The 24,132-nt window shown below is 46.4% G+C and overlaps 8 protein-coding genes across 8 annotated transcripts; 3 read left to right on the top strand and 5 right to left on the bottom strand.

The window, feature by feature from the left end:
• Positions 1-1,399: 1,399 nt before the first annotated feature.
• Positions 1,400-3,490, top strand: EV420DRAFT_1483271 (Phophatidylserine decarboxylase-domain-containing protein; the record flags this gene model as incomplete). Its single annotated transcript, XM_060469954.1, has 9 exons — positions 1,400-1,592; positions 1,680-1,690; positions 1,784-1,828; positions 1,917-1,966; positions 2,045-2,048; positions 2,213-2,453; positions 2,562-2,883; positions 2,970-3,224; positions 3,271-3,490. The coding sequence occupies 9 exons, from the start codon at positions 1,400-1,402 to the stop codon at positions 3,488-3,490; spliced, it is 1,341 nt and encodes a 446-aa protein (XP_060326792.1).
• A 381-nt stretch (positions 3,491-3,871) lies between these two features.
• EV420DRAFT_1647111 (uncharacterized protein) lies at positions 3,872-4,406 on the top strand (the record flags this gene model as incomplete). The annotated part of the gene is made up of 3 exons (XM_060478004.1): positions 3,872-3,909; positions 3,972-4,010; positions 4,061-4,406. The coding sequence occupies 3 exons, from the start codon at positions 3,872-3,874 to the stop codon at positions 4,404-4,406; spliced, it is 423 nt and encodes a 140-aa protein (XP_060326793.1).
• A 2,166-nt stretch (positions 4,407-6,572) lies between these two features.
• Positions 6,573-7,466, top strand: EV420DRAFT_791084 (uncharacterized protein). Its single transcript, XM_060483480.1, has 5 exons — positions 6,573-6,582; positions 6,635-6,823; positions 6,880-6,924; positions 6,983-7,344; positions 7,401-7,466. Exons 2-5 carry the CDS (start codon positions 6,786-6,788, stop codon positions 7,409-7,411), a joined length of 456 nt encoding a protein of 151 aa, XP_060326794.1. The 5' UTR covers positions 6,573-6,582; positions 6,635-6,785; the 3' UTR covers positions 7,412-7,466.
• A 107-nt stretch (positions 7,467-7,573) lies between these two features.
• EV420DRAFT_1647113 (uncharacterized protein) lies at positions 7,574-8,847 on the bottom strand (the record flags this gene model as incomplete). Its single annotated transcript, XM_060478005.1, has 2 exons — positions 7,574-8,703; positions 8,736-8,847. The coding sequence occupies 2 exons, from the start codon at positions 8,845-8,847 to the stop codon at positions 7,574-7,576; spliced, it is 1,242 nt and encodes a 413-aa protein (XP_060326795.1).
• Positions 8,778-9,479, bottom strand: EV420DRAFT_791016 (uncharacterized protein). Its single transcript, XM_060483479.1, has 3 exons — positions 9,445-9,479; positions 9,322-9,392; positions 8,778-9,264 (listed from the first exon to the last, which is right to left on the bottom strand). Exons 2-3 carry the CDS (start codon positions 9,325-9,327, stop codon positions 8,896-8,898), a joined length of 375 nt encoding a protein of 124 aa, XP_060326796.1. The 5' UTR covers positions 9,328-9,392; positions 9,445-9,479; the 3' UTR covers positions 8,778-8,895.
• Positions 9,480-14,510: 5,031 nt separating this feature from the next.
• Positions 14,511-16,783, bottom strand: EV420DRAFT_1565829 (uncharacterized protein). The gene is made up of 4 exons (XM_060474042.1): positions 15,707-16,783; positions 15,379-15,607; positions 14,593-15,344; positions 14,511-14,531 (listed from the first exon to the last, which is right to left on the bottom strand). Exons 1-3 carry the CDS (start codon positions 16,645-16,647, stop codon positions 14,868-14,870), a joined length of 1,647 nt encoding a protein of 548 aa, XP_060326797.1. The 5' UTR covers positions 16,648-16,783; the 3' UTR covers positions 14,511-14,531; positions 14,593-14,867.
• Positions 16,784-17,631: 848 nt separating this feature from the next.
• EV420DRAFT_1708640 (uncharacterized protein) lies at positions 17,632-18,426 on the bottom strand (the record flags this gene model as incomplete). The annotated part of the gene is made up of 1 exon (XM_060479576.1): positions 17,632-18,426. One exon carries the CDS (start codon positions 18,424-18,426, stop codon positions 17,632-17,634), a length of 795 nt encoding a protein of 264 aa, XP_060326798.1.
• A 3,330-nt stretch (positions 18,427-21,756) lies between these two features.
• EV420DRAFT_1647118 (uncharacterized protein) lies at positions 21,757-22,777 on the bottom strand (the record flags this gene model as incomplete). The annotated part of the gene is made up of 4 exons (XM_060478006.1): positions 21,757-21,959; positions 22,012-22,426; positions 22,477-22,592; positions 22,648-22,777. The coding sequence occupies 4 exons, from the start codon at positions 22,775-22,777 to the stop codon at positions 21,757-21,759; spliced, it is 864 nt and encodes a 287-aa protein (XP_060326799.1).
• Positions 22,778-24,132: the final 1,355 nt, after the last annotated feature.

Genomic DNA, 24,132 nt, shown 5'->3' on the forward strand with positions numbered 1-24,132 from the left:
ATCCACAGAAGGCGCTGGGTGCAACACATATCATCGCAAAAGGCCTGCATCGTAGATACACATGGATAGAACTAAGACCAAAGATATTAATTAGGTCTTCACAGATGGAAACAAAGGTGCGCGCCTGTTTGAATCCAGTGAAGAGGAGACAGGATCAGTAAACCGTGAAGTCAAGGCTGGCCTGGCCGTCACCATCTGAAAGGTTGCGAAGCAAGCAAAGAGCTTGGTGGGACTGATAGGATAATACTGTTTGCAGGAGAACGATTGAGATTCGGCAGAACATGATTGATATTCTCGAAGAGAGAGAGGCTCCGAAGCCATCACTGTTCATCATCAATGTATTCAGACAAGACAGCAGGTAAGGGTGATATTGACTCGGGGTAGGATATGAGTAAGAAGATCATAACTCTTGGCATGTATATGGTATGGTTATACTATAAAGGCTGATGAGATCAATGTCGTTGAGAATTAAATTACGCATGATTGACCTGGCAACCCGGGCTCTCTTTCACATTGTAATCCTCTTGACATGCGACTCCGGTACTTGTCTGTCTGCCCTTAATGTATGACACAAACGAGGTATTGAAACGGCGTAGTTTTCGCAATACGAACTTGAAAAACGATAGAGCTGTTGCCCTTGATATGTCATAGCGGAGGTGAGCAGAAGTGAGAAAATACACGAATACTAGTACACACCTAGATGCCTCATAGACATGATGATGTACTGAATTCATCCATAACTGTGCAAGCCTTTGTAGGGCAATCGACTCTTATGAAGCGGGCCACATCTTTGGCTTCTTCTTGCACTAACTCTTATTCATGGGCGTAAGTGTACTAAAATGAGCCTGAAACATCCTAAAAATATGGCGCATAAGTACACATGTGAAGACTCTCATGAACCAATTGTTGCCCTGTGAAACGCCATGTGGGAGTGTTCGCAAAGGAATCAATCTTCTAATTTATACAGGTCAGTTAAAGGGTGGAGTGGAAGGTGCACGTACTTGCTTTGTCTTTCCGGGAAGACTCTGGCCGAAGAAATGCCATGCATGGAAGGAAGATAGCACAATTCAGAGGCAGCCACACGATGGAGTCGTTTCTCGCTTCTCGATCGATACTTCCAAGATGTCGATTAGGATGTAATATGCGACTCTGAGAGAATGTCGGCTAAACAGACTAAAGACAAACAGCAATTTCAAGGCTCGTTTCAGTAATGACTGAAAGGTACGCGACGGTCAAGACGAAAACGCTGGAAATAACGTAAGCATAAGTAGCTCTCGGCTATTCGGCCCGATCTTTCTTCCTCCACCACCATCGGCTGCCTTAATTTGAACGAGTTTTTACACTCATTTATGGCCTCTTTTTTTCTCCGAGTCTTTCAATTTTTAGTCCACTCGTGACAATGATACCGGGACATGGTGGCTCTCAAACCTCATATCCAGATTTCGCACTATGCATATACCTGCACACCGTGTACGACGATAGACGGGATAAAACGCAACGAAATATTTCGAGCCGTATGGATGAGGTCTCTAAAGTCATATTGCACGAAGTTCCTAGTGTCAAGCTACTGGAGACGTACACAGAAGTGTCTGGTACGCATTTTTCTCTTCCGAGAGCCTATGCTTATTTCATACATCGTAGGAACTTGATTATCACTCACGTTATGATCCCTATCCCAGTGAATATCATCGTGAGCCGTCTACGACATCCTGTGACGTTGGATTGCCTGCTTAAAGGCGGTAGCGCGTATCCTTCTCTATATCCTACTTGGAAAAGTCACTAGTCTGCGCCTGATTACTTGGCTACCGGATACGATGAACAGGTTTTAGTATGTCGCCTCTCGTTTGTTCTTATAACGTTATTGAATGGGAACCAGGTGCCTGTACAAACCTGTCTTAAAATTTGCGACTACGCAGGCTTTTGACAACCGCTACACCATCTTTGTCGAGCTCAAGGTCAATTCGAGGTAGCTAAGTGTAATGTCACCTATGAATGTTCCATCCTTATGTGACACAAAACGTCAATTCTGTACTTTTCCGCAAAGCACGGTACGTCATCTCCCGTCGTGTATCAGCATCTTAGCATCTCTAATATGCAGAAGCAGGTATCGATAAACTATTCAGACTTGCGAAAGACGGGACAAGAGGAGGTAGACTCAAACGCAGATGCTTTCGAGCTAGGATCACCTCCCGTCATGTAGACCGTCTTACAGGGATATGGAGAAAGTGTTTCCTTTGTCTATGGGCGGCATGGTATGCTCGGGGGGAAAACAGAGCAGCCGTACCGCCAGGATTGTGTCTATATTCCCCGGGAATCTAAAAAGGCATGCGGCGGCTCGCAGATCCCCAGCCTTTCCTACTCCTCATCCAAGAGTTCCAAGCCTCGACTTAAAGCGATGCAGAAATCTACATGGGATTCCACCAGATGTTTGCGATCCGACGAAGAAATCGCAGGTAGGTTTACGCGATTTTCATGGTCAGATTCCAGCGACTTACATAATGCCCTCCAGGTTTGCGATTACACGATTATGTTGACGTTGTTCAACAAAATCTTAATCGAAGCCTCCGACTTTGAAGATTCAGAGTATGAAGTCGGGTTGGTCGGTTTTCCAATCAGCACGATCCTCGATTGGCCTATGGGCACACCCGCAGGCTTCACCACGTTCGTCAGCCCCAAGGTGGACGCCCAGTTCAAAAAGATGTTCGACGTCTGGGAATCTTTCCTCACCCCCTCCGTCCTCACCACCGACAAGACTGGGTGGTTTGGTCCGGCTGGGAGTGCCGTCATTCTGACCTTCACAACGACATACGTTGTGATCCCTCAGCGTAGTACTACGGATTCAAATCCTGGGACGACTTCTTCATCAGACAGTTCCAGCCTGGCGTTAGCCCGTCGTGTTCTCAGAGGACAACTTGGTCGTTAACAGCGCTTGCGAGTCGACCTTCCACTGCATCGCTTCCAATGTCCAGGCGCTCGATGACTTCTGGCATAAAGGCGAACTGTACTCGCTTAACCACATGGCTCAATAACGACCCTCTTGCTCCCCAGTTCGTTGGCAGGACCGTTTATCAGGCTTTCCTGAGCGCTATAAAGTACCACCGCTGGCACAGTCCAGTGAACGGCACGGTTGTGAAGACGGTTATGATTCCAGGCACATACTACGCCGAATCTTCCGCTATGGGATTCCCGAACCCCGACCCTGGTGTTCAGAATCTCTCGCAAGGGTTCATCACCATCATAGCCACTCATGCACTCATCTTCTAATCCCAGCATCGGCTTGATGTGCTTCATAGCTGTGGGAATGGCGACGTACGAGATCCCCGTTAGTGAAGGCCAGAAGATCGCAAAGGCCGTCGAGATGGGGATGTTCCATTTTGGAGGATCTTCACATTGTCTGCTCTTCCGGCCTGAGACGAATATTATTTTTAGTCCGGATTATCCTGGTAATTCGGATGTTCCGCTCAGCACTGCTCTTGTGATTGTTGCTTGAGGCCGATAATGAAGCTGGGCTTGGTTACGCATATTGAACCAGTGATAAGTAGTAAATAGCTATATGTGACTATCACTCTTTTGACTACGAAAAGTCAGGATCACCCTTTACCGACACCCGAAACGCGGGCGCTACTGAAGCATCTTCTTTACTACGGCCAAGGCAGCAACTTCATCCTCACGGCTCTGTACTCCTAACAGCACTTGTCTTCCTTTTTAAGGCGAGGTTGTTGTGTCGACGCTTCATACCTTCATTCGGGACTGAACCTTTCTGTGTTTAAGGTCTGAACAAAGAAACAAAGGTAATGATAATGCCACTCGAAAAAGTTGGGCATATATAAGCCCTCGACATTCAAATGTGATTCTCCCAAGCTCTTCCATCATGGCTGGTAACCCCGAGTTCCTGGTGGAAGCTCTGAAGTACGTTTTTTCCTCCCTTTCTGCTACTTATATTTATAACTCATCGTTCTACTAAGAAATAGTAATTTGACACCGGAGCAATGGGGTGCTATTTCCGACGCGTAAGTTCCAGCGTCTGTTCCAGTTGGAAACGTACTTAATGCATGCGAAGCTGTGACCAGTGCCTAAAGATCGTCGGCAATCCATCATCTACATCCTCACGATCTTCGACTTTCATAATCTCCACACCGTCGAACATTGAACGTTCGATGCATTCACAACCCGGCTCTACAGTTGCTGTTTCCTCTATGCCACACCTCAGTTCCAGTATCCCTGTTATCTCAGATCCCGTCGCGTACGATACCCTGAAGCGAAAGCTCCAAGAAATTCAAGAATCCGCGAACAAGGAGTCGATACCTTTTCCGCATCTTGATCGTGCGATGAAAGCCTATACAAGTGGACGGCGTGATTCTGTGTCCAAGGAGGTACCGACTGGGAAGATTCGCACTAGCATGTGAACTCACGTTTATCACCTCGGCGTGCGTTGTGTACCCAGGAATCCAGCGCCGCGAGGTGCGTTTGGCCCGCAATGTCCTATTTCCCTACCCAGACTGCTCATTTATAATTAGGAACTTTAGGATTCGTGCCGAGAAATGTCTGGAACCACTTTACCAAGTGTATATGTTATGATTTTCTCCCTGGAAACAGAGTTAGTATTGCACGTATCGTGATAGGATTCGGAAGAAAAGGCCACCGTTCATGTGAGCATTACAACTTACTCTCGTACAACTAAAAAGCAAATAATTTCAACTAAGTCAAGAGGGAGGCTAATAATACGCACTTAGCAACTTGATGATCAAAAGTAATCCCTTTCGCCAACATCCTGCCAATCAAATTACCCTAAAAAATCTCGGGCGAAATGTCTAGAAGTTCTGGAGAAATATTAAGCTGCGATATTTTATATGTAGATCGGAGGTAAGCGAAAATCAAGGAAAGAGAGAACATGACACACGTGCACGTACCGAATTCCTTTGTAAACCGTAGGCAGCTAATATGCCTAGCAGAGGTAGAGGATGTAGGGAGGGGCCGTTGAAATAAAAAGTAACCAGATCTTGAGCTTAGAGATACTGTCAGCCATCCAACGTTAGAGGGAAGAGGGCACACAAGGGGGTCGCAAAAACCGAAAAAATCATATCAGGTCGAAAAAATTTTTAAGGCCTCGATGGACCGACCGACCGACCTCCGTGGGAAAAACATACCCACAAGGGAAACATCATGTAATCACTCCGTGTCGGAGTCACCTGCCAGTGCGAGCTTTCCACCTACGTAGTCCTCTCATCCTCAATCTAAACACTGATGATATACAGTTTTTGTCTGCTAGCAACGACGCTTTCCTACTGTACATGACCGACACTTCCAATTGGGGACCCGTCGTTCCAGGCCAACGCATTGAATGTGATACTATCCAATCTTGTGAGCATTCCAACACAGACGTATTCAATTTCAACTCACCAATTCTGTCTTGTCATTGGGAGCAAAAGCGGAGAAAGAACTCGAAAACATTTTTACAGCCGGTAATTCAGTACTGACTAATCCTGCCGATATCCGGCACCATGCCATTGGCGCTTCAAGCCTTCGACATCGTTTTGACTGCTTTTCCGGCACTCTTTGGGTTATGTGAGGTCATTACCCTGCATATATCAGCTGAAATAAACATCTCCAGCAGTGTCTAGGTTCTCTGGATGATATTTTACAAGAGGGGGGCAAAAAAATTTTAAGGACCTTTTGGACCGACCGACCCGATGTGCCGGCTTGCCGGGCCGCAACCCCCTTGAGGGCACATGCGTGCAAGGTGCAGATAGCTGAATTGAAGACGGCCCTATGCTGGAGAGTGTCCCGGTGTTGCTTCTGGATAGCTGCCACTGCCGGAGGCCACATCAGGCTACTAAAACAAACCACCTGGCTAGACCATCGCTGCAAGTGCGCGCATCAGAACGTCGGGAGAAGCGGCAGCGGTGACGTCATCACCAGAACTTGATGCCGAGATCTGCCGAAAGCTCTTCACCGTCCGCGAACACGACCTCCTTCTCTACCTAGAGTCTTTGCCTGCGATTTCTGGTACAATGCAGAAGAAATGGCATCCATGCGACTATCGCATCTTATGAACACCCTCTCGATCACCGGGCGTGGTTATCAAACACAGATTTTCTTAGCAGGAGACTCGACAAGCACGCGATATACGTGGAGAATCCCCTTTTGGAGATAGGCTTTTCGCTGAATAAGTACCGTGAGCCATGGATATTTTGAGACATACAGAAAGACCCCTCAGAGATGCATCGATGACTCGTCATAAAGGAGGGTGCTCTGCAGAAGTTATCCCGAGTTGCAAACGGACCAAATACACCTTCATCTCTGTGAGGTATCCAGGTGCGTGCTCCAAAACGTGGACCGTACTACGGACCGCGAGCTTGGACGAGACGCTTTTGAGAGACTCTTCAAGGAAAGATAATTCGACGGCCTAGATGCAGGAATTGCCACAGATAGTGAAATCAATGACCAGAAAGAGCGACGGCTCAACACTGAAATGAGGAGAAGGAGGAAGCTCTGAGGAAGAGTTGCCGCGGACACTAAGTACTGAAGTCTTCTCTTTATTATAATCTACGGTCAAGAATAGCTCTAGACAACAACTTCGTCGTGGGTTCCTCGCGGCTCTGTACTCTCAACAAAGCTTATGTTCCTTTTTCAGACGAGGTTGTTGTATCGTGGCTTCATACTTTAATTCGGGACTGAATATTTCTGTGTGTGGGGTTAATGATAATGCCACTCGAACAAGTCGGACATACATAAGCCCGGACATTCTAATGTGATTCTCCAAGATTCTCCCAAGCTCTTCCATCATGGCTGGTAACGCCGATTTCCTGGTTGAAGCTCTGAAGTAAGTTTTATCCTCCCTTGGTGCCACTTGTGTTACTTACCTATCATCTGTCTAAGAAACGCTGAATTGACACCGGATCAATGGGTTGCCATTGCGGACGCGTATGTTCCAGCACGTAACTCTCTGTTCTCGCTGAAAACTTATTTCACGCGTCTGAAGTTGTGATCAATGCCCAAAGACCATCGGCAATTCATTATTTCTATCCTCACAATCTTCGACTTTCATACTCTCCACTCCGTCGAATGTCGAACGCGCAGTGTATACAAGCTCCGGCTCTACAGTTGTTCCTTCGATGCCGCACCTCAGTTCTAGTCGCTCTATCATTTCAGATCCTGTCGTGTACAATAACCTACAGCAAAAGCTCCAGGAAATTCAAGAATCTGCTAGCAAGGATTCGATAGCTTTTCCGCATCTTGATCATGCGATAAAGTCCTACACGAATGGACGTCGTGATTTTGTGCCATCTGCTTCTAAGACGGCTGCCGAAGATCCTCACCAGCCTGCGAATTCACGTTTACCAGGTACATTTACCCAGAAATGTTCGTTTTCGCTGCTCACACCACTCATTGACCATCAGGTATCTTGTAATTCGTGCTGAGAAAGGGATTGAAACCCCTCGAACGACTTCACATGCTCGATAAAGCTGTGTATGATATAATATTCTTTGCCATCTGAAACTTTGACTTTATTCCTTCGTCATGACCTACACGCTGTATCGGAAACGCAACAACCATAAATACTTTACCTTCATCAAACAAGATAGTTCTGAATTGACCGTTTAGTGATTCTCAATTTCTTCAACATTTGTATCTCCTCCGCATCCCTCATCGTGAACACGGAGACCTTCTCAAACTTCTGCTCTGGCAATCTTCGTCCGGCGACCCAATGAATTTCTGTTGATGGCGCACGGGTCACGAATGCACCATTTTTCCGTTGGCCGCTGGCTATCAACTTGTACGAATCGTCGGGTATATCGTATAGATGAGCGGCGACGACTTCGAGTGAATGCAGTGTCCCGGTTTTGTCTTTGACAACTAATTTCCCATGTCGTAGTGACCCTTTCGGATCTTCTGCACTCAGTCCCTGTACCCGGCCCTCTTCAATGCACATCCTGTCGTACCAATCAGAATCCGTCTCTTCGTGGCGCTCTACATCTGCGTACAGATTGACATTGCCTTCCGGAAGACACTGCTCAGTGATGACTTGGTTCCACGATGGTCTCCAAGTCCGTTCGCTCCCAGGTGTAGGATACAGGAAGAACAGATCTCCCCGGTGTTTCTTTCGCATGGTGTTTACCACAGCGAGCCAAAGATCTTCAACAGACTGTGTCTCATCATACGTTGGTATTTCCTTGAACCGTAGGGGAAATACCAATGCTGCGACATGATCCACCGCATGCTCTGACTGGCGTTTGCGATGATGCATTAGCAAGTCAAACACATTGTCGACGCGGTGTACGATGTCTACCAGCAACCCCAATTGTTTATGGATCCTGTCCAGCACGACCTTGTAGTCCTGCTCCGCGGCCGTCTGCGGGGTCGCCACTGCTCCATCGCTAGTGACCCCGGCAATGATCCACTTCCTGCTTATCTCCTGTAACGTCCACGCACGGTTCATCAAAAATCGGGAACTATGCAAGTCATCCATCGTCAAGCTGAAGGCCCCTCCCAGTCCGCAGAAGTAGTACACGATTATCTCGGTTTCGTGATAAACATACCCGCTAGTGGGTACGTCAAGTTTCCATTCCTCCTCACGCAGAGGCTCATTCTCCTCTTTTCTGTGTCGCCTCAAGCAGAGTACGTCCAACCAGATGTATTCTGCGCCGAGTCTCAACATCTCAATTCGGACGAGATCCAAACTGCCATTTATATGGATGGGAACTGGGCATTTGTGAGTGTATTGACGTGAGTACGATGTTCAGGATCCATCCATGCGTATGATATCGCCCATGGTTTCTTCTCGGTGACAATTCCTTGGGGTACCACACGATTGCTATAAAGATCCCACACGCGTCGAGGGGGCATATTCGGATTTACGATCCGTTTACCCACGAGCGCTTCTCGTCGCATCTTCTAGTCCTTCTCCTCACGTGTACGCAGTTCAGTTTGGATAGTGCTCCAGTTGGCACTATACCAGATAGGACGGAGACGCCCATAGGCAGCGCCAAAGTCGTATTTCTCCGAGATGCAGCTTTGGAGTATCGAGGATAAGGATGGATTGTTCAGCGTGTATGAGGTTCCGAGGGTGGTGTTGAGCTGGTCTAAAATCCCGGCAACGCCTAGGTCGGTACAAGGGGTATCGGCGAGAGAGGAAGTTATGACGGGTTTCCTACCCGTGTAGGATCGTTGCTTTGAGACTTGAATCGACGATTCTTCCTTTCCGATCTCAGTGAAGGCCGAGATAGTGACTTCCGGATAAGTACGAGGTTTGCTTAGATGTGACTGCAACGATTGTTATATGTTATTGACTGCTGCTTCTTTTTGGTTTTTGAGACTTACCCCCATTTGGACCAGTTTGAAACCAGAGCGAGTATCGCGGTATGCGTCTCCTGTCGCAAACTCGAGCTTGCCTAGTCGTCGTTGAAATAAGACGCGATAGGAAAGACAAGCTACCATACGTACCGTTTTCAATCCTCCAGTCGCCTAAACGCCAGTCGAATCAGTATGAGGTCAAGGTCTGATATTCCCACCATCCTTGACGCTCATCCCATTAAAGAATGCGAATGCCCTTTTAGCACATAATGTGAACTAAAATGATCATCTTCTGTCGATATATTGAGGCATCCAAGGACCGAACGATAGGATATCCGTCTCATTCAACATCCTGTGTTTACTGAATACTTGGCCAGGACATACGAGTCTTAGTTCCGAAGAAGGAAATCCTACCGAACGCGACACTCTCATCCCTGCTGCGTCACAACGAGTTGTATAAACAATAATAGCAGTGATACGCATAAACTATATGAAGAAGATGGGTATCATCCACGGCGAAATCAAACCACTGGCTCACCTTTGAACTATCTCACACGATGCCAAGCCATCATCTGATTGGGTGTGGGAGATGTTGAGCAGACACCAATGTCTCGCGCGGGTGGCGATCCCTCTTATCGAAGTTTCTGGAAAACCAGCCAATATAAAGATGAGTGGGCCTATCGTCGACAAAACGAGTAGCAAGCACATACCAACAACAGGGAATCATCAATTAAAAACCGCACGCCACCGGCTCAGCGCTAAATGAAGCTTCTTCGCTAGGTTGAGTTCTCCCCATATGTTTATCCCTCTGGTTCGAAGCTCTTCGCTCCGAACGAATCCCACCCCTCATACGTTACCCTGGTGGATAACATCATCTGAAGCCGAAACAGGACGTTGATGCTGGGAACACTGCAACAGCACGATCAATTGCTGATGAGGTTGAATACAACATTATAGGCCCCCCGTTGTCTATTGAAGGAGCATGAAAAGGTGCTAGAACAACAGTGTGTATCCGTCGAGTCACAGAGCAGTATGAGGGAGAAGTAAGGAGATATATATGACTGCGAGAGGTCTGTCTTACAGGGTTCATTCAATGCTAAATCGGAATGAAATGTAATAAACATACGCTGTAAAACAAGATAAGAAGTCAAAGCGAGGTGCAACAAGTTGCGCTCGTGAGGGTCGGCAAGTCCTGACAGAGAGGTCGAGCTCAGTAGAGTACATAGGCTAGTCGAAGAATAGTATAACACTAGGACAAGCTGATTAATTATCCTTTGCTAGCTCGCAGAAAGAGAGACCACATACAACTATTATCGTGTCATACTATCACACGATCAGCCATGATACTATCCGGAGAATACTGTCGTTTCTTCGATGGACAGATCGACCTAATGGAAGCACGGAGACATCAGTAAGAAGCAATCCTCAGATCAAGTTCTTTACTCGCCAATTCTATTCTTTCTCTTTTAGCAGTGATAATTTGACATTATCCACGCATCGCATGCAGTCTGTAGTCGGATGGCTGAGAAACACTTGCGAAGGAGGAGTCTCGCGAGCTTGAATCTGGCTAACAGTTAGAACAGTTAGGGAGAACAAAAAAGGATGCAGCTTGATCTCGCCTTGCCTCTCACACCGGTAGATCCTTCAGCCGTAGCAGCCAAGTCGCCGTAACCATCAAGAGACGGATGCATGGGCTATCGAGACTCTGAACAACTTCCCACCCTGCCTACATCACGACATGTCGTACAATACACTCGGCCGTGCCCGGGAGGAGTGCTGGGGGTAACCTCGAATTGGCGCGTAGCTTGACATCAGACATCGTTTCTTCATATAGGTCCCGGGCTGTCGACTTGAAGGCAAAGTTGTTAAATTTGAATAGTATCCGCAAAGGCATGCATAACGTCACGAATCCTAAGAAGTAGAAGTTAGCTAAGGGTGGAACGTCATCAAAGGTAACCTACGCCGCATCAGGCCATGCTTGTACATAGTCTCTGCCGGGACTCCGTCGGTAAGTAAGATGACAAAAAGCGGCAAAGGAGCACATACAGTCATTATGGATTCTCAGGTATGGTACCATAGCGACTTCGCTCTTGCATAGCCGCCTGTCACAGCACCATCAGTAAATCGATACAAATGTTAGAACCGTAGCAAGTACTTACTCTGAGCGCTGTGCAACCAGGGCTGATTACCCTGCCAATACGAAAACCAGACCTCAACCGCAACGTTTATGATCAGATACAACGAGCCTAGCATTACGCCAAGTTTATCTCGGCTCCACGTAACATTCGCCCTTAGATCGTCGAATTGACAGCGAAGGATCCTAATGAGCAAGGCATTAGCGAGATACCCGACATCCGCTAGTATCCACGAACCGCAGGTGAATGGTGTTGTAGCATCAGTAAGGCAGACAAAGAGGATGCAATGAAAGAAAGGAAGACGTCTCCATTTCAATGTGGTGGACGAAACGTCATTACAGACCAGTGGACGATATCGTGCCAGAGCACGAAGATTGAAGAAATTCAGGGTTGGCAAGGGTAAAACGAGGATCGGGCGAGTTTGACAGGTTCATCGATCGGCTGTGGTCTTGCTTCAGACGGAAAAAGATTGAGATCTGTGAAGAGATACAGTGGATGTCCTGGCCGGGAAGACAGTATTGGTCCAACCCAAGCGACTGGTAACCGACAAGTTGACAGGTACGGCGGGTTGATATTGCGATTGCGATAGGATACAGGTAAGGCGCCCATGATCATTGATCATCATAGACAGTCCTTGCTTCGGAGCTATAAGGGCCTATGAGACAGATAAGGTCAAGAGAATCGGCACGCACGATTACCAGCTTGTTGAGAAAAGAACTCTGTCCGTGATGGCCCTCGTACCTACCCCTTAGCCAACTGGTGCCATCTTGGGCGAACTGTGAAACAGAGTCTGTGAGCAGAAGTAACGGAACATAGTAACTACATACTTGGGCGCCTCGCGTTGACGGTGTAATCAATCCATTCGTGACTCTTCCTGTTCTTGCAAGCTCGACCAGATTCTACTTTAACACTTAACCAGCAATATTTTTTTCGGTCAGCAATGATTCAAAATTCAAGCTTCGAACGATGAAGCAGCGGGTCATGGTATGGTATGCGGCTTTCCAGGCAGACGGTAAGCAGGCTAAATATCGTCTTGCGAGGAGAATTTTCCAGAACGTCCTTCGCTCGTTGTGATTTACGTCTCGAGGGTTAACGTTCCTGTGATAGGAAGTGTGTTCTAGAGGCACGCTACTCGTCTGGATGTAGAGCTTTGGGAGGTTAAACAAGAAACCACCGGGGGGAGAGCAAGAGGAGTGCCACAAGCTCGGCAGGATTTCCGGCATCAAGTTCGCTTATCATGACGTCATTGCTCGGAATCTTGGTTGCGACTCTCGTTCCTTGCTTTTCTCGATCTATGTTTGCCTGGTGTTCACATGGAATCTGCATATGAACTAATGGTAAAATATAGCACGATGATTCACAGTCCTTTCATCAAACCACAAGTGCCTTGCTTTAACACGCTCTTCGCCATGTCCCAGATTCCGGACGGCATTGAGTATAGATTTTGTATAGATTATGCAGAATCGAATGCTGTTACTATTTAGTCGGAAGCTTGACTCTGGTATCAACGATTAACGCTATCCGTGTACTTTTGGCAACGTAAGTAAGCACTACGTATTCAATTATTGCCACAGTAACGCTGTCGTGTCGCCTAGAAAACGTACAATTACGGGGCTGACTGATGATCTGATGAGATCATACGCCTTGCTGCTTGTTATGGTCTGCACACCGTTGCAATGGTGCTTTATATCCACCTGGCGAATACTGACTATCAGATGTCTCAGCCTTTACCTAGGATGGCAGAGAACGTAGGCGAATGTAGGGTCTTGATACGTGTCCTTACATTTGCGTTTATCCTTTTTTCTTCCCTTCATTGACATCACTGACCCTCCCATAGGGGACATCCACAACGACAAGTTTGCCGGACGCGACGGTCCCGCTCTCATATTTTTCCTGATTATTCGATACAAAGTGAATGCCCCATCCTCTGTACCTTGATAGTATTCATATCGCTCTTTTAGGGTATGCAATGAACGAATCTGAATGATGTCCTGTATTTTCTATCACCCGACTCGAAGATTAGGACATTTGCTACTGAAGAATGTAACGGTGCATGCCTACTGGTGTCTGTTAGTATACCCTATATGCTGAATATCTGCGCAGTTCTTTGACGAACTAGACAAAATCGAAGAAGATGATGTTAGGTAAACGTGTCGAGGCGAGTATCCATTACAATGAGACGGGAACAAGGACTCACTCTCCACTACAGCATAAGAGAGTAACCTAAACACCTATCTTTCTGGTGTCGTTGGTTCGCGTTCATGCACGGAATTAACCCGCATTGGCAGTGGTTTTTGTTTCCGCCTAAAGTATCCAGGACCTTGTTAATTTTCTGGAGTCAAGTTCGCATTACGTTTGAAACTTCGGCTTATGCAGTCGTTGATTCAGTCCTGAGAACTTCTATTCGCTGCTCGAGTTGACTGATTTCAGTTTTCAGCCCAACCAGAGCCCCCGAGACCAAGTTCAGCTCGACCGGCAATCTATTCTGCTTTCCTGTTACCTGTGGACAAAATTAAAGGGTCAGTTCTGCATCAGATCCATAATGCAGCGATGGTGTGTGTATACCCCTTTCAAGAAATCTATCAACCGTTGATCATTTATGAATGCATCAGATAACAGGTGAAACGTATATCTTGCATAGAGTCACTGGTTCTGGATACGCGCGCCTTTAATAATGGCTAGGACTAGTGAATGTCAAACAGACTTTGCGGACGTTTTAACTCACATCCTGCTGAGGGGAGCGATGCCTGATTTTGGGCCTAGGTTTCCGCACACTCTGACCGCGACTCTTCCTATAGAATTCACGGTGCTTTCAAGCTGCCAGTGCTGAGGTAATAATCTCTCACAACAGTAATGCTCCTAGCTGCATATAGATGTCTCCCGTTCGTGTTGCAAGCATTTCTTTAAGTGAAAAGGTATGCTATCTTCGATCTAGTGTTAACTTCTCGACATCGTTCACATTTCAGCGGGGGTACCGGTGCTTTCGATCGGATGAAGGTCATTAGCTCGAGCTATGGTATGCGATTTTCTTTCCCCTCTTATACGGGCCCAACTTACTGTGAAACTGTTTATCTAGGACATTCGATTGATGTTATAATGCAGGTTTCTCGTTTTCCATACCGCTTATTCATGCCCGATTTTCATCTTATCATAGCTCTTATAGGTACACCGTACAATTCTGGAGAACTATCACGCACCTCGCAATGGATTGGGTTTAGTGATGAGGTGAAGTCATCGTGAAGGATATTACAAAGTGAGATAATGCTCGCTGCTTATCTTACTGCGACGACATAGAAATCTGCTGAAGCAGTAATCTCAGCCGATTGCATGACAAGAGACTCAGAAAGTACCTAGACATGCGTAAATGCACAGCGCAGTACTGCAGGCCGGGGTCGGTTGTTCACGAACTCAAAATGATCAGATGTTTTTGCATATACATCAAACGAGAATATTACGACGCTTTACAGCAATGCCCAATTCCTCTAGCCTCTTCACTTCCTCCGAGTCAGTCATTTCGAACACCGACACTTTCTCAAATCTCTCCCCTGGCAGTCGTCTCCCGGCAACGCAAGAAAGCGGCAATTGAATGGTGTGGTGAGAGGGAATGAGTAGTGTGTACATGTCCTCGGGTATCGAGTGCATGTGGGAGGCAGTGATGTGGAATCCATGTTCTATCCCAGCCACGTCTTTAGCGATTAGCTCTCCATATCGATCAGACCCTTCCGCCATGGCCAATCCTCGCACAAGCGCCTTTTCAATGCAAAACCCATCGCATAAGTCTTCATCCATCCTCTCATCCCGATAAACACTCAACGGATGGAGGCTATCCACTGGCGGAAGCTTTGTCATGAGTTGGTCCCACGATGGTCTCCACCTTTTAACTGCATTCCCCGGTTCAGGATACACGAGCAGCAACTGTCCCCGATGTATGGCATGCATAGGTATTCACCAGTACTGTCCAAGCTTCCTCAAGCGACTGCGACTCATAGTATGCTGGCAGGGTATGCGACCGTAGAAGGTATGCCAGCCCTGCAACTTTATCCACAGGATTGGTGGACACCCGATTCCGCATGCTTGCCAGTATGACAAACAGATTAACATTGCGACTGCTTTCCTCTTCAGTCTGCTCAGCATCCCACGGGCCATCATTCATATAGTCGGAAACTTGCTTCTGAGAGCTCATCACTTCGACTTCAGTCTGCTCAGTATCTGGCGGGATATAACCAGCAACAATTTGATGAGGGTGGACCTCCGACAGCTTCCACGCGCAATGAAACCAAGAGCGATTGCAAACATCGAAGTGGTTCCTCTTAAAACCTGTTGGACCGGACACCCTCCCCAGCCCATTCAAGTAGTGTACGATCACTTCAGACCATCGAAAGACATTTCCGATAGTGGGCACATCAGAGATCCATTCTTCCTTGCGTAGATCTTCCCTCTTCCCTCCTTTCTGTCTCAAGCAGAGAATATCCAGCCATACATACTCTGCACCCAGATTGAGTAGCTCAATCCGGATATAGTTCAGGTTCGTGTCTTCCGGTATCAGTACGGGCCATTCACCTCCGTTGATAGGAGTTGTCACACCGTGGCGAGGGTGCTTATCCACCCAATCATGCGAAATCGCCCATGGCTCCTCCAAGATAAGCCAGTACAGCACCACTCGGTTACTGTGCAGATCCCAAACGCGCCGTGGCGGCATGGCAGTTCGAATTTGATTGTCGGCAAGTCCCTGCTCTCGCATTTCCCGGTCCTCCGCTTCAAGTTTGCGCTGGACTTCTCTGATGGTTGTCAAGTCAGTAAACCATCCCAGGCGGAGGCGGCTGTATGCAGTGCCAAAATCATAGTTATTCGAGATGCAGGATTGCAAAAGCGAAGATAAGGATGGGGTAGTCAGCGTGTATTCCGTTTGAAGGAGGGTATTGAGATGTGATAGAAGCCCGTCAATCCCTAGGTCAGCGCATGGAATGTCTGCAAGGGAGTTTGATATGATGGGCTTTCTGCCAGAGTACTTCCGTTGCAATGGAACTTTAATGTTGGTCGCTTTGTCATGGTCTGCCTCTGTGAATGCGTTGATCTCGATGGATTCACGATACACGGCCATTTTCCTGGTGCTATCGCGCTTCTCCTTCTTGGACTGCTCTGTATCAAGAATACGCTGCATAAGATTGGGGATTTTGATTGGTGGTATCTGGGAAACAGCATTGATATCATCCTGCATGTCTGCGATTATCACGATCTCAAAGTGTGTCTAATGATAATAGACAGAATGAGCATGAGAAATGAAAGAGCGCAAATTGTACATACGAGCAGGTCAGAAATCAGTGGGATGTATACGAAGACAAGGTTTGTTCACCCTGATCCCCGGACTGATTGATTCTCACTGATTGCTGACATGGCCTCCTTGTCACGTGGTAGGCACCTTTTACAGTTCTGTCAGTTTTCCAATCCCTGGATTTCTGGCTAAGTCTCTCTATGTGAAATCATGACGAAATTATATACACATCAAATAAGATAGTTCCTCATGTTTGTATGGACACCCAGTTTCTTCAGCCGCTTTCTTTCATCTTCGTCAGGTATTCTGATTACTGATATCTTCTCAAACCGTCGTGTGGGTACCCTTCGACCAACTACCCAATATTCCATAGTCCGGCTTCCTATCATTGTATATGAGCCTGCTGGTATTGGATGCTGGTGCATGGCAACAATATTAAGGACTTCATTTGTCCCAATGTGATCACTAACAATGATCGTTCCATATCTCGGATCAGTTTCTGTCGGGTCTCCTGTAGACAGTCCCTGCACATTAGCACTTTCAATGCAAATCCCATCATGGCAGTCGCTAGTCTCTTCGATTTCCTTTTTGTCATTTCGCTTGATGAGTTCACGCAGAGATATGCTGTCCATTGACAGAGGTGTCATTTTCATGATTTGCATCCATGATGGTGCCCATTTAGCTGATTCAATTTCTTCCTTTTGTTTTTCATTGAGTCTCAAAGAGGGACACTGCCAGCCTGTAGGAAACAAAAAGAATAATTCTCCCCGAAGTTCTTCCACCATTGACTCCACCAGTATCGTCCAAGTGTCCTCATCAGACCATCCCACATCATATGCAGGTATAAACATGGACCGCAGTGGGAATGCTAGGCCCACAACCTTATCCGTGTCATGGATGGAGACTCGGTTTTGCATGTGTCCGCACCATTTAAAGACTGTTTCTTTCAAGTGCCAGGCTCTTCAGTGATCCTATCTGCTCCTGAAAGCTGCCGACCTTATCTTCTTCATCAGCTGCTTGGGCATACACTAGAAAGTCATCTGTGGCACCACCAGCATATATTCTATACTGGCTGATCTCCTGCATTGTCCATGCACGCTTGAACCAACACCGGTTACTTTCCAAGTCTCCTGCGGTGTCACTCAAGGCCCTCCCCAGCCCACTGAAGTAGTACACCACCATCTTAGCCCAACGGTATACATATCCAATAGTAGGCACATCCAGCCGCCACTCCTTTTCACGCTGAGCCTCGGAGTCCCCTTCCCTGCCTTCCTGTCTCAAACAGAGAACATCTACCCACACATACTCTGCTCCCAGGTTCAACATCTCAATTCGGATGCACTCGAGGCTCGAATCTGTGGGGATTGGCACAGGCCACCTGTATCTGTTGATGGGTGTTGCCACACCTCTGCGATCATCCATCCAAACATGTGAAATTGCCCATGGAACTGTATTATCAGGGATAATCCACTGTGGCACTATGCGATTACTGTACAAATCCCAGACACGGCATGGTGGTGTCTGTGCTTGGATGGTTCGGCTATTCCTGATTGCATCTTCTCGCATCTTCTGGTCCTTCTCTTCAAGGATACGGAAGTCTGTTTTGATGGTCCTCAAGTCAGTTGTGTACCATCTAGGGCGGAGGTGACCATATGCTCTACCAAAGTCATAATTCTTGTCTGGGGTGATCCACGATTCCAGGAGCGAGGCGAGGGATAGGGTCATCGCATATGTTGTTCCAAGGATGGTGTTGACCTTATTTAGGACATCATCAATTTCTAGACGGGTGTAGGGAATGTCTGCAGCAGAAGATGGTATGACAGGCTTTCTGCCTCTGTATTCCCGTTGCAATGGAATTTTAATCGACGATACTGAGAGACTGGTCTCGGGTGTCAGGGATGTCAGGGATGATTCTGACTTCTGGGTACACTCTTTCTCTCTCCACAGACTGTCTCGTGCCGTTGACAACGATAGCAGAGTCCCCCTGGTCTGCTAGATATGTTCTGAACACTCCGCAGTTGCATGTGAAATCGCGTCAGTAACCCTGTTTCGTAGTTTCCATCCTCATCTATTGGCATCACGTGCGAGGCCATATAGCTAATATTGTGTACAATTGCCCTGTAAGCACAGGAATTAGATTGTACACAATTCTGTGAGGCCTGCAGGCCTGATAAGTATACACATGTATGAGAGCCTGGATCCAATCTAAATCCGCATTTTCTCAAATATTAGGCTCATTTCCCATCGGGATGGGCTAGAATTTTCTGTGGGGCCTTTCATAAAAATCTATAATTAGCCTGTAAAGTCAGCCCATCAATATCTGGCCGAAAACGGCTGGATGCGACCAAATGAAAATGGATGTAGTGGCAGTGCCGAATTTTTGATGGCATCATAGGGGCTATTTTCCGGTCAGAATAGGATTTAGGCTGGTTTCTGGGTGCTCGGTGGGTCAGGGAATGGCACTGGAATATTAATAAACCTAAATAACATAAAAGAGGACCTACTGATGAGGTATGGGGGCTCTGGAGAGCATGTAATATAGGTATTTTCGCAAAAATGGCTACAATATTTGCTTTTTGGGGGGTTTTTTAGGGTGATACATGCATTTTATCGACCGGGGGACTTCACCAATGAATTTCCTGACATTGAAAACCCCCAAACGATCCCTCTATAGCACTTGTGGCACATTTTATTACTAGGATTAGACGAGCATATTGGATTTTTAGGGTGCAGCATGCTTTGGATTGCTTTGAAAACTATACCAGTCGATTGGTACACTATAAAAACCTTAGAATACATTGTCTTCTATAATATTTGACCTGTATAATACTGTAAAAAAGTGGGGATTGGGGTGCACATATGGTTTATTTTGTTTTCTGTGCTTCGGATGAGTCTGGGACTATCACCAATAGATTCCTTGACATTTAAAACCCTAAAACGACTATAGGAACCTTTTATTGGGCTCCATAAACAATGGTAATAACAATATCACAGTTTAGGAGGAGCACATATGGAAAATCACTTTTCTGTACCTCGGAATACTTCAGAACTTCTACCAGTTTACTCCTTGACCTCAAAATCCCTTGTATAACACAAGGATTCAAAGAAAACCTACAAAAATACATGTTAAAAAAGAGTAATAGGGGATGGAGGAGATATACCTTGTATTACGCATTTATAGTGGTTGGAGAAGGTATTCCTGTTATATGAGAGACGATATATGCTGTATAATCATTTGTACAAATTCCCACATTCATCCGAAATGTATTGGAAGAGATATAAGCAAATCATTCTGCAAATGATGAGGAGCACATCCCCAATTTCAATATTCTGATCATTCTATAGCTTGGGGAATGTCAGAATCGGATTCCTTGACCGAAAAATGGTAGGGTCACCAGTCACCCATGGTCATTTTATCAAGAAAACATCTAATGGTAAGAACAAATCAGACTGCAGCAATTATCAAGGAAAGTTCATATTGTACTTCGGAGTGTTGACACTTCACTTCTCATGGATGACTGGTGACCCTACCATTTTTCGGTCAAGGAATCCGATTCTGACATTCCCCAAGCTATAGAATGATCAGAATATTGAAATTGGGGATGTGCTCCTCATCATTTGCAGAATGATTTGCTTATATCTCTTCCAATACATTTCGGATGAATGTGGGAATTTGTACAAATGATTATACAGCATATATCGTCTCTCATATAACAGGAATACCTTCTCCAACCACTATAAATGCGTAATACAAGGTATATCTCCTCCATCCCCTATTACTCTTTTTTAACATGTATTTTTGTAGGTTTTCTTTGAATCCTTGTGTTATACAAGGGATTTTGAGGTCAAGGAGTAAACTGGTAGAAGTTCTGAAGTATTCCGAGGTACAGAAAAGTGATTTTCCATATGTGCTCCTCCTAAACTGTGATATTGTTATTACCATTGTTTATGGAGCCCAATAAAAGGTTCCTATAGTCGTTTTAGGGTTTTAAATGTCAAGGAATCTATTGGTGATAGTCCCAGACTCATCCGAAGCACAGAAAACAAAATAAACCATATGTGCACCCCAATCCCCACTTTTTTACAGTATTATACAGGTCAAATATTATAGAAGACAATGTATTCTAAGGTTTTTATAGTGTACCAATCGACTGGTATAGTTTTCAAAGCAATCCAAAGCATGCTGCACCCTAAAAATCCAATATGCTCGTCTAATCCTAGTAATAAAATGTGCCACAAGTGCTATAGAGGGATCGTTTGGGGGTTTTCAATGTCAGGAAATTCATTGGTGAAGTCCCCCGGTCGATAAAATGCATGTATCACCCTAAAAACCCCCCAAAAAGCAAATATTGTAGCCATTTTTGCGAAAATACCTATATTACATGCTCTCCAGAGCCCCCATACCTCATCAGTAGGTCCTCTTTTATGTTATTTAGGTTTATTAATATTCCAGTGCCATTCCCTGACCCACCGAGCACCCAGAAACCAGCCTAAATCCTATTCTGACCGGAAAATAGCCCCTATGATGCCATCAAAAATTCGGCACTGCCACTACATCCATTTTCATTTGGTCGCATCCAGCCGTTTTCGGCCAGATATTGATGGGCTGACTTTACAGGCTAATTATAGATTTTTATGAAAGGCCCCACAGAAAATTCTAGCCCATCCCGATGGGAAATGAGCCTAATATTTGAGAAAATGCGGATTTAGATTGGATCCAGGCTCTCATACATGTGTATACTTATCAGGCCTGCAGGCCTCACAGAATTGTGTACAATCTAATTCCTGAGCCTACAGGAAATTGTATACACAACTGGCCTTATGAGGTGCGCGTGCAGCGGTCCATCTGGTGTATCCCCGGCAATGATCCACTTATCCCCAATCTCCTGAAGTGTCCACGCGCGCCTAAACCAACTTCGATTGCTGTCCATCTCACCCTCCTTCAAACTTAAAGGCTGCCCCAACCCACTGAGGTAGATCACCACCGTTCTGTACCCCACATACATCTGTCCGATTGTGGGAACATCTAGCTTCCACTCCTCCGCACGTATATCCTCACCCGGCCCGCCGATCCTGTCTCAAACACAGCGCATCCAACCATACGTACTCCAATCCTAGATTCAGCATCTCGATCCAGATCAATTTGAGGTTTGCATCCTTCGGGATGGGCACCGGCCATTCATATCCGTTGGTAGGCGTCCACGTATGGATACGATCCTTCTCATCCATCCATGCATGAGATATTGGCAGTTGGACATCTGTGGGCGATCCAGTATGGCACCATGCGATTGCCGTACAGGTCCCAGACACGTCGAGGTGGCAATCTTGGGTCGACGATCTGGTTTCCATCCAGTGCTTTTTGTCGCCTCTCCCAGTCCTCCTCTTCATGTCTGCGTAGTTTGTCTCTGATGGTGCTCCAGTTACTGGTGTACCACATCCTGCAGAGACGGCAATATGCCATGCCAAAATCATAGTTGTTCAAGATGCACTCTTCGAGAAGGGAATATAGAGAAGGGATATCAAGGGTATGTGACGTTCCGAGGATGGTGTTGAGTCGATCCAAGATACCGAGAATGCCTAGGGTAGCGCAGGGAATGTCAGCGAGGATGGATAGTATAATGGGCGCTCGACCGGTGGAGGCTCGTTGCAATGGAACCTCAATGGACGATTCCGCTTGGCCGGTCTCAGTGAAGGCAGAGATGGTAACTTCTGGAAATGTAATGTCCTGGAAATGTTCCATCAATTTCCCCTCTGTTTATTTTCTAACTCGCTTACCGGCTTGAGGGAGTGCTCAGAGGACCTGCCAGAATCATTGCCAGGATCATCAGATGATTGCTCCTGCACTAGCCCAGTCTGCGAAGAACCCACATTCGAGGATTCTGAAGTAGATTCTATATGGCTTAAGTTGGACTGACGCGCCTGGCGTCACTTCCGGGATGGGGTCACCATCATCTGCCGTAGGACTGTTGTTACGGGATAGTATCGCCTCTTGAGGCTCCGAAGGCACAGTTACGTTGGTATCCTGGTTGGAAATAGATGTCACTGTCGGAGGATGAATCGTTGTTCGTCTGTGCATTCGATACACTGCCAGGACGTTGAAGTTTGAAATCAAAAGCTGTGTCAGAACCAGCTAAAGCACCACTGGATGATGTTCCTGCCCGCAGGACCAGTCTGGAAACCTGCAATCGGCGAGTGTGAGGGTGCCTCTGGTCCCAAGTCAGACAAAAAATCAGATATCGTCTCTGCCTCCAAGACAGGGCCACCGCCATCTTCTGCAGTCGAACAGTCATTTGGTTGTAGTATTGCTTCTTGAGACTCTGGTGGAATTCGGTTGTGATTCTGGCCAGAAACGGATGTTTCGTCCGGAGATGAATGGTTTGTTTTCAGTGCAGCCGAAAAGACGGAGCATAAACGTTTCCAAATCAACTTGATGCGGCCTGCGATTTTCGATGGTGCTAATCGAACTGAGTACTTGAAACAACTGTAGATTAAATGTACGCACTATTTCCCATTTCCTACACTGGGATGGATACGCATGCAAAGAGGTGCGAAACAAAGCTGTGCTGGTACGAAGCAAGTGGCAAGCATCGCAGAGGACCCCGTGCTAACTGTGTTCGCATCATTACCGGCAGTATCAAGACATTTGTAAAGAGTTTATATGTATCGTGGCGCCTTTGGCCAATATGGATATTCGGAATCTGTACAACGACGATGAGTATCAATTACGATAACATGAAACCAGTGTCATACCTCACAGCCTCATCAGAGTTAGGCGCTTAAACACTGTCGTCACAGTGAAAGACACGTGCAAATTCACAAATTTACACAGTGGTCTGCTAGCTACCGTGAAGCTAGAGATACTCGCTCGTGAGTACGTTGCTTGTTATTATTTGAACACGGATAGTAGAAGACGAACTATTATCAACAGCACTACTGAAACAGATCTTCTAGTCATACCCACCCAACAGGTTCCGAACAGCTACCATCTCTCCGAAGTCACGACAGATGGTAAGCTGTATAATACAATCGATCTTGGTTGGAAGTAATGAGGCTATCCTCTTCCATTTGACGCCCACTAGTCCATCAGTCCGTAACACCATCACGGACGCCCTAAGGAGAGAGCATCGGAGGTGGAATGTCACCGTCGTCGTATATGGTCGAAGAGCAGAGTCTGTTGAAGAATAGTAAGTCGAAGGCAGAACACTGTTGTTGGAAGAAACGAGTGTAATCGCACCTTGCTCACTGAGAGTCGTGTATCAAAAAGTCGGCAAAGATTGTCCATGCGCTGCAGAGGAAAACGAAGCATCTGGATGTCTGTAACAGTCAATAAGGTCAGTCCGATAAACAAAGAATGACGAAGCAGGACGCACATAGCACTGCTTAACCGTGTCCGTATCATAATAATGCTGCCGCGCAATAACCTCCCCTTGG

Source organism: Desarmillaria tabescens, assembly GCF_030435595.1.
Source record: "Desarmillaria tabescens strain CCBAS 213 chromosome Unknown EV420scaffold_39, whole genome shotgun sequence".
Classification (NCBI taxonomy): Eukaryota; Fungi; Basidiomycota; class Agaricomycetes; order Agaricales; family Physalacriaceae; genus Desarmillaria; species Desarmillaria tabescens.

Bases quoted from the DNA above. Each gene is read 5' to 3' on its own strand.
- EV420DRAFT_791084 (XM_060483480.1), top strand. From the start codon at position 6,786: ATGGCTGGTAACGCCGATTTCCTGGTTGAAGCTCTGAA. The intron at 6,824-6,879 runs GTAAGTTTTATC...CATCTGTCTAAG, and splicing joins TTCCTGGTTGAAGCTCTGAA to AAACGCTGAATTGACACCGG. The intron at 6,925-6,982 runs GTATGTTCCAGC...ACGCGTCTGAAG, and splicing joins TGGGTTGCCATTGCGGACGC to TTGTGATCAATGCCCAAAGA.
- EV420DRAFT_1565829 (XM_060474042.1), bottom strand. From the start codon at position 16,647: ATGCAGGATGATATCAATGCTGTTTCCCAGATACCACCAATCAAAATC. The intron at 15,608-15,706 runs GTTTCATTGCGC...CGAAGTGATGAG, and splicing joins GATGTTTGCAATCGCTCTTG to CTCTCAGAAGCAAGTTTCCG. The intron at 15,345-15,378 runs GTGAATACCTAT...CATCGGGGACAG, and splicing joins AGGAAGCTTGGACAGTACTG to TTGCTGCTCGTGTATCCTGA.